Source organism: Lichenostomus cassidix, chromosome 9, assembly GCF_008360975.1.
Source record: "Lichenostomus cassidix isolate B80296 chromosome 9, HeHo_3.0, whole genome shotgun sequence".
Lineage (NCBI taxonomy): Eukaryota > Metazoa > Chordata > Aves > Passeriformes > Meliphagidae > Lichenostomus > Lichenostomus cassidix.
The window spans coordinates 13236649-13250471 of NC_139490.1; the positions used below are offsets into that span (position 1 = coordinate 13236649).

At 40.6% G+C, this 13823-nt stretch overlaps 1 protein-coding gene across 1 annotated transcript; it reads left to right on the forward strand.

The window, feature by feature from the left end:
* The first annotated feature begins 483 nt into the window (after nt 1-483).
* LOC146433311 (phospholipid scramblase 1-like) lies at nt 484-7143 on the forward strand. The gene is made up of 6 exons (XM_085068783.1): nt 484-657; nt 2218-2266; nt 3333-3538; nt 4569-4730; nt 5751-5912; nt 7063-7143. Exons 1-6 carry the CDS (start codon nt 484-486, stop codon nt 7141-7143), a joined length of 834 nt encoding a protein of 277 aa, XP_084924909.1.
* Nucleotides 7144-13823: the final 6680 nt, after the last annotated feature.

Sequence of the window (13823 nt, forward strand, 5' to 3'; positions counted from 1 at the left end):
GATGTTTAATCCATGCATTGTTCATAAATATGATCTTGGTGTACCTTTTTGCTATGCAGAAAATAGCTGCCTGGTTTTGTTCTACGTGTACTATGGAAAACTTTGTTTTAAAATTCCTCATTTACTCAACTGTCCAGTTGTAAATGCCAATGCTTTTCATGTGATTTTAAGTATTCTGTCTTCTCTACTTAGAAATATCCTTAATTTATTTATTTCTATTTTTTGAATTGCCTTTCTCTATATGAATGAAATTTTTGCTATATTCAGGAATGATACATTTATTTCTTTGGTCTGGTTTTGTCTGATCCATCAGAACCTCCCAAGGCAGGGTAACTTCCTTCATGAGAATTCTTGTATTCATAACTGAAATATATATGTTATAAGGATTTCCATAGTTCAAAATAGTGATTAAATTAGTCTTTTTAAGATTTATGGGACAATTGTTTTCAAATATCTAACTTTCATAACTGTATCTCTCCTACCATGCCAAATGTCACAGGCACGGAGAGCTATGAAGTCCAGGCAGAGGCCACAGGAGTCCCAGGAGGATTTGTTGTTCCACCTGTCCAGGGCCAGCCCACCATGGATGGGAAAACCTGCATGCCTATCCCTGCTTCTGTGCCCAACTGCCCTCCTGGACTGGAATGCCTCTCACAGGTATTATACCCTTCCTCCTTCCCCAGAAGGATGCTGATCTGGGAAGCAGCCTGCATGTAGCCAAATAAAGCACCTGCCTGTGCTGGAGCTGCTTGTGGGCTGCTAGGTGAAGCCTTTTGTAGTGTCTGAATGCAAAGATGCCTGTTGTGGCTGTACCACTTGTTCATGGAGCACCTTCCTGTCAGGTAGGATGCTGAGGGATGAGGGCACAGGGCTATCATACAGCCTGCCCATCTCTGAAGTTGCTGCTTGTGAGATGTAATGTCATTTGTCAAGGTCTGTGTAATGGGTGTGACTGAGGTAAATCTCTCAGCCCTTCCAGTGCTGTGCTTTTCCTCAGTAGCTGGAAGGGTGCTGGAAACAGAGCAGTGTTTTGGCTACTGCTGAGCTGTGCTGTCCCTCTGACATTCCTGCCCCTATCAAAGGGATGGGAGTGGGCAAAATCCTGGGAGGGGACACAACCAGGCCAGCTGGCCCAAATCAACAAAGGGATATTCCATACCATATGACCTCAGCTCAGATCTGTAAAGCCAAGGTAGAGAGGAGGAAGGGGGGCATTTGTGACTCCTCAATGTTTGCCTTCCAGAGAAACCATTATGTGTGCTGAAGCTCTGCTTCCCAGGAGGTGTCTGACCACTGTGTGCTGATGAGAAGTAGAGGCTGATTGTTTTTTCTTAGCTTATGTGTGTGCAGACTCTCACTTATTTCCTTCATTCACTGCCATAAAACTGCCTTATCTCATCTGCTGGTTGTTTTCCATCTTATTCTCTCCCAGCCCCATTGAGAAGGAGAGTGATAGAGTGCCTTGATGGGTACCTGGCACCCAGCCAAGGTTCAACTAACTAGAGTCTATATAATAAATACCTATCATATGGACAGCTGTAGCACATTAGAGGCACTTAATTTTCTAGGTGATGCTTTCTTCACACCTCTTAATATTGTTAGTACAGGTGCCAGTCAGACTTCACAGCATAGAGAATGCTAATAGCAAAATAAGAATTGTTTCCACATTACTGAAAATGCCTTTGTACTATAAAATATAGTTCATCTCAACACTGGAAAGATTAATACAGACATATTTTTGCCAGTTTTGCAAATTGCTAAAAAAAAAAAGTGCACTGGTGAGGAGAGGCTGATTTTCCCCTGAATGTCCCTCAGAGCTGAGCAGTAGCTGAGCTTCTGCTCTAACATATCTCCATTCCCTCCTTTGTCTGTATGGAGGCTCTGGCACATGTGATGTCAGAGCTCTGTCAGGCTCTGAGCCCTCAAAGGGGCACAGGCTCGTTAATCCTGCATGTTTCTGACCAGACCTGTTTGGGTTCAGCTCCTCCCATCAGCTCCAGTGCTCTGGAACACTCTTGTGCTGAACTGGCAGAGGACAGGACAAGGAGGGGAGTGAGCTCCTCCCATAGCTTCACTGGTAGATAATCTACCTCTAGACAGTGTATTGATCTGTACATTTTCATTCTAAAATGAAACAGCAGCAGTTCTTTAAACTACATTTTTCTTAGTTGCAACTTGTTAACTGTTCATTCTGTTTAATTTTTTACCCATGAACAGATTGACCAGGTATTAATTAAACAGCTGCTTGGAGTTACAAATTTTGACAGTAAGTACAAAATATTTAAATGTAATAATCCTAAGAACAGTAAAGTTTAGATTTTCTTTGGCACTGTGCTTTTAAGGTGGTCACCACCTTTGTCTTTCTTGCCTCTATTACCTATCTCACTTCTTTCAGATGTCATGGAAGAGAGGAAGGAGAAAATCAGAGGGAAGATTTTCAGCAGGTTCTGTATCTCCAAAGATACACAGCAATGCAACTCAATAATCATGGTTGCTAGATACAGATGAAGTCACACCTTTCCAGTGTTAGTTGTTAACAACGATTTCTACTCTCCTCTCTTCCCTCGTTAAAGATCTTATTTTCTCTTCTGTCATATCCCACCAAATTCCATGGACTGGCATGTGCCTTTGATCTTATTGACAGACAATCCTGCTGTTTTAGCAAACTGAATGGCTTTCCTTCTGCTCCCCTCATTCTGTTCTTTAAGAATATCCAAGTTGTAATATCAGTGTCATTCAGAGAAGAAATAAAATGGACCAAACGTCCCACCTGACACCTAACGTTACTGCTGTATTACTCCTTCCAGTTCTTTCTAAAACTTAAAAGAGGGCTTTCATTTGATATAGAAATTAATGAAAATGTCTGTTCTGGCCCTTGTTGTTTTAGCTGTGTGCTGCTGTAAATCTTGATTGAGAGGTTTTTTTGTGGCTTTCTCATTCTGAACATATTTGTGCCCTTTTTTGGCTTCACCTCCAAATCCACAACTGTAACTCTCCTCCACTGAATTATTCCTGGAGAAACTTCCCTGCTGTGTTATTGCTAATGGTAGTGTTTGCTCAGGTAGCAGGTGTCTGTCTCTGGTGAGGGGACTGGGGACTGAGGGAAATCTCCGTGCTCTTTCTGCCCTTCCATGTTCGTGGTTGCTTCCTCTCGCTGAACTTCTCTGTTAGACTTCTCTGCTTGAGGATCCATTTCTATCATTTCCCTTTGGCAGTAGCTGCCTGTGAGAATCTTTGAGTGAGGCCTGCCTTCCCAAAGGGAGCTGCAGAGTTAGCAGGGAGTGTCTGACCTCACACTGCTCAGGAATTTAGCACCTTTTCCTATTTTTCAGGTACGACCAACAAATATGAACTCAAGAATGCACTGGGGCAAAGGGTGTACTTCGCAGAAGAGGACTATAAGTGCTGTCGCAAGGATATATGTCTGTCATCACGGCCCTTCACCATCCGGATTACAGATAACCTGGGCCACGAGGTGATAACGCTGCAGAGACCTTTCCAATGTTCGTCCTGCTGTTTCCCCTGCTGTCTACAGGAGGTGAGTTGCTGCCTTTTTCTGCCTTCCCTTGTGGCTAGCACAGGTCTTTCCCATGAGAAATCCTTTTTTGTTCTATAAATAAAGATAAGGTTTGGATGTTATTAAAAACAGTGTCCCAAGACTTGGACGGTGCAGACCTGGCCAATCAGGCCTAGGGGGAGGTTTCTGACTGACCAATCTGGGTGACTTTTGAAAACTCTATATATATGATGAAATCAAAACAATAAACTCTCTTTACTTCTTGCCACTGAGAACTGGACTCTTCTCTCTGCTAGCAGCTCAACAGCGACATTCCCTCATATGGGACAGAGACCTCCTGGGCAGTTTTCAGGTGGGGTTGTGTTGAATCAGGGGGTGAGGTGAAATGAGTCAGGTTTTTGTGCATGGGATCCTTGGTCTGGGAAGAAACAAGTGAGCTGCAACACTTGGACTCACAGGCCACTTCTGGTTGTGGTAATGAAAAGTCTGATTGAAGAGCATGTCAGGGAACTTGTGGCTGGTGCTGAAATCTGCACTGGAGATAGACTTGTAATGGAAGAGTAAGGCTACAGCTTTTGTAAAATAACAGCTAGAATTTTCATTTTACAACTGTGACATTCAACACAGGAGATCGTGTGTTTTTTTAATATTGACATAATTCTGGAATGATGCAAATTCTGAAACTTTAAATCAGAGCTTCCTCATAGGTCCTCCTCAGGCATTGGTAGTAACTGCACCCTATAATGCTTTCCCTGAATACTCTTGGGATGCTTGCTTCCTTTCTTTCACTGGCCTTTGATCTTTATATTGTAGATACATAGTTTGTGTGCTCCACTGCCTGAGGAGTCTTACTATTTTCTTGAAGGCAAAAGTAGAGTGAGAGCTCTGCAATCTGAATGCAGGCTTCTGACAACACTCACAGCAAAATGCTTTGTAAGGCCAGGATGATGTGGTAAATAAGTTGTATTTTGTTTGTGTGCTGGTGTGGGTTTCTCTCACAAGCCTTTGGAAACATGAACATTCACTGGGAGGTTTTCTCTTTCCTGTGCAGCTGGAAGTCCAGGCGCCTCCAGGAACAACAGTTGGTTATGTTGTCCAGAACTGGCATGCTTGCCTGCCAAAGTTTACCATTCAAGATGAGAAAAGAACAGATATACTGAAAATTACTGGCCCATGTGTTGTGTGCAGCTGTTGTGAGGTTGATAATTTTGAGGTATGCAATGTAAAAATTGTTTGTATGTATCTGTTTCCAGATAGTAGTTTGATATTAGTTTGTTGCTGAGCTTACTGCCTGTCAACTAAACTGTAGTATGTATTAAATAATTACTACATCATCTTTTAATGCTGGTATAATCAAATTACTTCTCTAGATACCAAAATTACTTTACATAAGCTAGATAAACTTACAGAAATGATATGTTAAATCCACTCACCAGTGATCACTGAGAATGATTCCATGTGGCTGCCCACAAATCACTTAATTAAAATATTTAGCAGCAAAATCTTTTTGAATCTTTTATGTTAAGCTCTAACCAAAAATTTACTCTTCTAAACTGTATTGGGACAAAATTACTTTCTACACCCACTTATTTAATAATTCAATAGTCATTGAATAAACTAGTAAGTCAAGATTATTTAGTCCTAAAATATAGAGTTGAATGACAGAGTTACGACTTCCATTTTAAATTAATAATAATGTTTGCAACATTATTTTTGTACATATAAAATTGAAGATATGCTAGTCTACCATGTAATATTTAAAGTGGTATTGCAAAAAAGTTACTACAGAACATTTGTATAATTTTATTTTCGGAACTAGTCTTTCACATGCCCAAGAAGATTCGATCCAACTTCAGAAAATATAATGTTGCCAAGGCCTAATCTCCGCTTATTTTTCCCTGGAGCAGCTCCTGATACAAAGCAGGAAAAAGTAACTCTTGCTCTCAGCTAAAAGACACCACTGCCAGCAGAGCATGTGCCTCTGGTTGCTGTCTCCCAGCACCATCAAGGAATTGAACTTCCCAGTCAGATTCAGAATCAAGTTCATGGCTCTAATACTTAAGACCAAGTTTCTGATAGTCTGATTGCCTTTTGGTACAAACGCTTGCACTCAATAACTGTATTAATTCAAATAACAGTCTGAATCTTTTAAATGGATCTATCTCAAAATGGATTTGGAATATTATAAATGACATATTTGATGATTTTTAAAAAATTTTATGTTAAAATGTAGGTGATGTCTGTGGATGAGACTTCTACAGCTGGGAGGATTTCCAAGCTGGGTGGTTGTTCTCTGGAGTATTTATGTTCCGAAGCACGTGAGTTTGAAATCTGCTTCCCAATGGACCTTGATGTGAAAATGAAAGCTGTCATGATTGGTGCCTGCTTCCTTATTGTAAGTCTGTCATTCACTAATACATGAGTATAAACTAACTTCTTCATCTCCAGGTTCAAATTGTGATGGTAAAGGAGTCCATTTTGAGCTCCTTCAAGTGGGCAACATTTTGTGAACTTCTGTGTGTAAAACTGAGCGCAAAAGGCGAAAAAGAATTATTTTAGAGAAAAAGCTTATTCTAGAGTAGATTAAATGCTAATTGTATTTAAGAAGAGTTTAATATTTGGTGGGAATGAAAAAGGGAAAAGGGAAGACTTCTTAGAGACTCCTTAGCAGAGGAAAGCAAGTTTATGGATGGTGGAAGCAGAAAAATACAGCTCAGGAACAGGCAAGAGACCCATCCAAGGCCCAGGCAGCCCTCTGAGCTGGTGGACAGATGAATGCTGCAGTCACTGCCTCCCAGCTCTCCTTGGAATCATGGGAGGCACTGAGCTGAGCAGGATTAAGGCTCTCAGAGCAGAAATTTCCAAATGGAGAGACTAGTGTGGAGGCTAAGCACAATGAACTTGTCAGAGCCCTCCTCAGCTGCACTCAGACTCTGTGTCAATACTGCAGTGCAGCTCACATTGCAAACTGTGGGACACACTCCTGTTTCCATTTAGCTGTGCAATTCTGCATCAAGGTACCATTTCAAAGCGTGCTCTGCTTCTGTGCCGGCTGGGCTGCAGAGGGGCACGAAAGGGGCATGGGAGGCAGCTTGAGTTTGGAATGTGTCACCTGCCTGTGACAGCTCTGTGTGTGAACCAGGTGCTGTTTAGCTGTGTGTGCTCTATGCTGCTGAGTGCATCAAGGGCAGCATTAGCAAGTGTGAGCAACCCAGGCTTTCAGGCACAGAAGAGAGGTAAAATGAGAGGGAATGAGTCAGGTTGAACAAAGTCAGGGCAGAAATCCTGAGTAAAGGAAGCATAGCTTTGGCTAGTGATAAATTAAAAATTTCCATGTTGGTCTTTCACCATCTTTTTTCTTGTGTCCCATTCTGGGCTACCCAGGTGGTGAGGGCTTGGCAAATGTGCCCCCACCTTCTTCAACTTCCTCTGAAATTTCTGAGAGGAATGTTAACACCTTGCAATACAGCTAGGAGTTCTCTGAACTAGGAACCACAATTAAGAATTATTTGTTTTGTTTGTTTTTTTTTTCCTTATCCCCTTAGGACTTCATGTTTTATGAGCCTGAATGTTATGAGAAACTGATAAAATGTATTGGATCTATTGACTTTCTCAAATGTCTATGAATGTAGAAGAACACGGATCTCCCAGCTTTCGAATGAATTTCAAAGCTCTAGTAAGAATATGAGAAACGTACATATTATATTTACATATGAGCTATAAGGTAAAAGCTTTATTGCCTTTTTGTTATTATTATTTATATCTGAAATAATTTGTAGTATTCAAGTAAGAACACTTTATCTGTACAGATCAATACTGCATTTTATAGAAGTATACAACAACCATTTCGCCCCCCAATGGCTCTGGAATTGTAAAGTAACTAATTATAGTATTTATTTATAACTGCTATAATAATACTTCGTTAAAGAGGCCTACTTCCATATTCACTATTAATAAGAACCTAAGCCTAATAAAGAAGTACTGATGTTTTCCTGTGTCTTCTTCTTTGGTAGTTTTGCCTTGGTGTTCACATTCTGTTGTTTCCATCTTCCTATCAAATACATCAAATACATACATTCAGAGCAAAGTAATGCATGTGAACAAAACCACCTGACATCATGTAAAATTGTATTCCTCTGGTGTACTGGGTCTGTCTGAGCTGCAGTTCATTTCCCCACAGACAGAGCTGTGCTTTGCACTGGCAGCCAGAAAGGTGTTGGTAACTCAGCAGTGTTTTGGCTGCAGCTGAGCATTGCTGGCACAGCACCAGCACTGTCTCTCCAGCATTCCCACCTGTCCTGAGTGGAATGGGGGTGGGCAAGATCCTGGGAGGGGACACAACCAGGCCAGCTTGCACAAATCTCAGATATAAAAGGTAAGAAAAGGAGGAGGAAGGTGGGACATTCATTTTTTGCAGTGTTTGCCTTCCCAAGCAATCACTTCTATGCTGAAGCCCTGCATCCCAAGAAGTGGCTGGACATCACCTGCTGATGGGAAATAGAAAGTAAAATTCCATTTTTCATTACTCTTTCTTTGTGTACACTCAAACCTTTGCTTTTGTTTTAGTAACTTGCCTTATCTCAATCTACAAGAGGTTTTCCATTTTATTATATCTCTCCTGTCCAGCTGAAAAAGGGGAGGGATAGAGTGGCTTGGTGGGCACCTGGCAGCCAGCCAAGGTCAACCCAGCACATCTACTGATGAATATGTTGTCAAACGTGGCTCCTCCTAAGTGTGACCTAATTTCCCTATTTGGGCTGTTTTGAAACTTAAGGCTTGTATGTTCACCAAGAGAAGTTTAGAGGTGACAGGAAATGCAACAAGTCTGTGCTTGCTGTTTAATAATCCTTTAGCAATGGCTTTGTGCATGAGTGTGACTTGAGGCAAGGACAAACCAGTTTTTTACTTTTCATTTCCTCCAGTCCTTCTCATTTAGCCCCTGGGTTTCAGATTGTGATTCTGTCTGTTGTTTTGAAGGCACAGAGTAAACAGAACAAGTTCTGAGTAACCAGAACAGTTTCACTTCAAAAGCAGACCCATGAAATGGAGGTCTCTTTCTTAGCATTTAAAGCTTGATTTAAATGTACAAGCAATGGAGAAAGTTGCGATTTCTTATCCCAGCACACAAGCATGGTTCTTGGGATCTGGCTACAGGGAGAAGTCCTTGCCAATAGTTTCAGTTGCATTCAAGTCTTGCTAAAGAATCCTTTAGTTCAGTTTTTTCAATTTATTGGTCACTGTACTGCTGGCCAGTAAAAACACAGAGGAAAATGCCACTGCTGCTGTGTACCTGGGTGCTCTTTGATGTCAGAAGGATTGTGCAAACTTGGGACAACACTCCAGACTGTTCTGAAAGTCTTTAAATTGTATATTATTCCTTGTTAGGTTAGCTTCTGCTGCTAAAGCTCCTTGTATATGGAACTGCTGGAGGTGCATTTTTGATTCATCAGCACTATTCTTAGTTACTTAAACTAATATTATTATTTTGAAAATATTTTGTACTTTATTGACCAGCTGTTACTGAGATATCAGAAATCCAATATTACTAAAATCTGCTAAAAGTTTCTGGTTGCTTGAGTCAGAAATAGAAACTACAGGAATTGGAAACCAGATCTATGCTCTAGGGAGTTATATAGCTAAGTCCATCATTATTATTTGTGCTGCAAGGGGTGACACACAGCTTCAGTTCTGCCTGTAGCTCTGATGTCCCTCGCTCAAGCACACTGGATGACTGCACTTCAGCTGTTACTCAAATATTCCATAAACCTTGTTTGGGAGATATATGAAAATGCCTATTTACTTCCATGGCACGTGCTGCATTGAATTTAAACGTACAGTTTGCATTAGAGTGAGGCCTATAGCTGTTTGAGGAATGGATGGAATAATATCTTGCAAGTAGACAAAACAGGGATACCTTTGCCTTTGGTGAAAAGTATCTCGTATCATAAATTCATCTGCAGACAATAAACCAGGGAGTGTATGCAGTTTTAAGTGAGGTATTAGGAGTTTGGGCTAATAGGACATAACCAGGAGACTTCGTTTTCATTCCTCCAAGTAATTAAATTTTTTCTATTCAAATTTTTTTCTTAGGTATTCACCCTAAGTCCTGGAAGCATCATTGTTCCAGTAACCTTGCATACAAAATTACACAGAAAAATTAATGTACATTCAGTAGAGCAGTAAGGGAAGAATGGGAGAATGAAAATTGTTAAGAATGATCAACTTCACATCAAACTGTGTAGGAAAACAATGTTGAAACTGTTGTATCTAAAGGAGAATTTCAGATGCAAGCAGTAACAATTGTGTGAAGTGTAATCAAAGCAAAGATACCTGTGCTTAGACACAGGTTTCTCAAATACAGTGAAACCCAGCCATGAAGCTGCGTAAGTTATGCTGTTGCGCATTTAGATTTTTTGATTTTGTGCTGCTCAAGTCCAGTGGTCAAATTTCTGCAGTTCATTCTGCTATCATGTAATTAGCAAAATCAGTAAATAAGGTGAAAATTTAGATAACCTGAGAGAATAAGTGAATCCAGCTGAGGAGTAAGAAGTGGAAGCTAGGAATCTTAGATTTGCCAGAATTGTGGTAAGAACTGGAAAGAAGTTCTACAACCTCAGATCATAAAACAAGAGAGAGAACATTGGACTGAAAGAACTTTCCATCAGTTGAGTAACTGGATAACTCTGATACTGGTTACACAGCTCATAAACTTTTGTCTTGTGAAACAGTTCACACTGTCTCAAGAAGGTAAAAATATTGAATGGGAAGTCCTAACTAAAGCTGTCAAGGAGTAACTCCTCAGTTAACCAAACAAGATCTTATTGCCTTGTAATCTCGCTTTTTTCTGATGTTATTTAATTGAGAAATGGTTAGTCTTTAAATTTTTCAAGAACTTTGGGAGACTTGCTCATTTTTGAAACTATGTTAAATGCAGAATAAATCATTCTTTGAGCTGGTTTTTTTTTCATTTTTAAAGCAAAAAAATAGCATCCACATTTAATAAACCACCAGAGTCTAGAACTCTCACCCTTTAGATGATAAGCAATGCAGTAATTTATTCTCCTCTCCATAAATCCAGGCTTTGTAAAGCATTAGAAGACTTTCAGCATGCTGCCTGTTATTCAATAGCATCTCAGTGAGATTGAGCTGTTACATAGAACCTTTACAGAGTGAGATTTGCAGGTGGATTTCTCTAGTTCTGTTAATGACCTTTCCATCTGTACCATCCTGGTAAGTTTTTCAGCTCCAGCTGCACAGGAGATGTAGTCACTGAATTCAACCCTAGGGTCTATATAGCACAAAAAGACATAATTTATGTCATCTTTCTCAGTAGAAAAGCATAATTAATTCCACTTTCCAGAAAACAAAGTTATAACTGTAAAAAAAAAAAGTTAAAAGAAGTAATTGACTCCTTTAGTCATAAGCAAGATTGGGTTTTTGCTAATTGAAGAGAGAACAACCTTGCTAATTGGAAAAGAGAGGGAGCATTGTTTAAAGTACATTGTAAAACATTATACATAGTACACAACTTATACATTGTATAAGCTGGCCTTTAAAAAACATTTTAGTTGATATTTGCAAAGTTCAAAAGAAGTTCTCCTTGGGTCTTTTTGTGGACCCAAGGAGAGCCCTTACATCTCTCATATACTTTGTGTTGGTTTTACTAACACAAATAACTTTGGCCAAAAGCTGGCAATGAGAGCAGGACTGCACCCCAAAAGGTGAGTCAGGGATGGAGAAAACAACTGTTCTTTTGTACTAAATTTAGCTCCATTTACTGTGGGTGCAGGGGTAACTCTTTGGAAGTGCAAGGGATAATAAAGAAAATGAAATCTTTGTTCACAGGAATTTATTATAAAATTGCATGGTTCAAGTGTTTCACTGCTAATGGCCATTGTATGATATGGGTGTTAATAATGTGTGAGACAAAATGGTAAAGGTAAAATCATGATTCAGGGAAGAAGTTATGCAACCAGAGAAACTTGAAGATAAGAGAAGCTTGCACAGCCCAGACAAGGAATCAGCTATGGGTCTCATGGAAGGGAAACCACCACCACACCACAAGATGAAGAAGCCATGTCAAGCGAGAAGCAATCATGTGGTTTGATATTTAGTGAAGCAGGAGATAAAAATGGTATAAGAACTTCAGGAAAACAGTAAGAGGTCAGAGTGATTCTCTCTCTAGCTAAGGAAAAGTGCAGCTCTCCCAGAGTGGAGGGAAGAGCCCAGCTAGTGGAGAATTCTGTTGGATTGGACCAGGGCTCTGTATGTACTTTCATGTTATAAATGCTTATACATGCTCTGCTTATTTATGTGCTGGATCTGGTTGTTCTAGTGCTTTAGTAGCTCCTTGTCACCATTCATAGGGAGACTTCCATATATTACTGATTTGTTCTAGAGAGAATTTATCTTCTGCTATATTTGACCTATCACTTTGGTTTAGTTTATTTACAATTTTTACCTGATAAATTATATTATTAAAGACAGCAGTGAGGAGAAAATATACCTGAAAGCATTGCAGCATACCAAAGAGGAAGAAGAGATGAAAACAGGGAGATAAGATGACTGTGTCTCTTATTTTTCGATGGGTGGCAGTGTTAGCACAGAAATTGTCTTTTCACTGCTTAAACCTGGCTCAGAGATCCACAGGCGGTTTCCTTAGATGTCATTCTGATTTTCTCAGTGGAGGAATTTCAGATTACACTATCTTCAAAGTATGTATTCCCTACATGAGTGTGGAAAGCTAGATGTGTCTTTCCCACCAAAGCAGCAAAATCCTAAGCTTCAAATGCAATTACACACCACCAGGAAAATTAAAAAATATGCATGTGTGTGTTATATCATGATTGATTTAAAATACTGAGACAAAATACTGTGTAATGTCCTTAAAGTTGCATTAGGCTTGGTAAATGGTATAATTTAGAATTACACTATGATTTGTGACAGAATTTACTACATAAAGCAAAAAGTTATTAATATATCACAGCAGGGTACATCAAAGCAAACAGGCTGATTTCCTTGCTGGTTTAATGTCACTGATTTATGTCTAAGGTGTATTTAGCCCCCTGGACACGAAATGGCTTCAGTGTGCCTGGCTGTGACACACCAGCACTGCAGGGCACTGGAGGAGAGGGCGAGGGACAGGAGAGCTGTGCCAGGTGGGCCTGGGAATCTGCTCCAGGCTTCCCTCCTGGGTTTGGTTGTGTTTTTCTTTTATTTTCTTCGTGGGTTTTTTTTTGGTTTTTTGGTTTTTGGTTTTTTTTGTTTGTTTGTTTTTTTAATTTTTGATTAAATTTAAACTTGCTGCTCATGCCTCAGCTGGTTTAACCTTTAGCTGACCTAGTTATTGAACCAGGGCAGCTGGTAGCATCTGAGGCAGTCAATATCTCTCCTTTGTTGCTCTCCGTTCCCAAGGAGCAAACAGACACTGGTGGGAGGCTGAGCAGCACACACAGAGCTGTGTGCACCAGGACCTGGCAGCTCCTGCTGTTCCCACCCTGGTGCACAACCACCATCAACTGAGGGCAAATGCATGCCAAAAAAATGGGGGAGTGGGCCAGTGCAGTGCAGGTACCACTGGCCAGGAGCTTCCTGTTCCTTGCTTCACGTGCTGCAGAGAGGGAGTGACATGGAGATGTTCAGCCACAGGAAAATTCCCGTGCAGCTCTACATCACAACTTCTTGGAGCACAGACAAAGGTGTGTTTCAAAGGTGAGTGTTCAAACCCTGCAGTGCTGCCATGGCACTGCCTGAGGAGCTGGGAGTCAGTGCAGGCATCATGGTGATTCAGTGAGCTGGCAGGAGCCCCAGGAGCGAGCTGTGGGCAGCAAATGCTGTGTGGAAACTTCCAAGCTAACTGAGGTTAGTGCTGACAGCTATAATTAAAGATATTCATAAGAACAGAAGTATAAGCAAAAGGTAACTTGCTAATTTAAATGACCCAGTCATGTGTTTTGATGCTGAAGAATTTGTGACTGCCTTGACTTTGGGGCTTACAGCAGAATTTTGCTGGTATTAATTATAACCAGCACATAATGTTTTCTAATTGGGGTCCTGGCTGCACGTTCCTGCTCTGAAGTGTAATCCCTCTAGTGTAAGTGTACAGTTCCTCCTGAATGTGGGGATTTTTTTGGCACAATTTGAACAGCACAACCTCCCAAGGTATCTGACCTTGCACAAACATTTCTTTGTGCTGGTCTGCTTTCTGTTTAGTTATACCCTGCTGTACAACTGAGCTGTCATGTACCCCATCGAGAGGCTCCCTCCAGCAGGCTTTACATGCTGTAAGTTGTTCCTTCAGTCCTTT

Bases quoted from the DNA above. Each gene is read 5' to 3' on its own strand.
- LOC146433311 (XM_085068783.1), top strand. From the start codon at position 484: ATGCCAAATGTCACAGGCACGGAGAGCTATGAAGTCCAGGCAGAGGCC. The intron at 658-2,217 runs GTATTATACCCT...ACCCATGAACAG, and splicing joins GACTGGAATGCCTCTCACAG to ATTGACCAGGTATTAATTAA. The intron at 4,731-5,750 runs GTATGCAATGTA...GTTAAAATGTAG, and splicing joins GTGAGGTTGATAATTTTGAG to GTGATGTCTGTGGATGAGAC.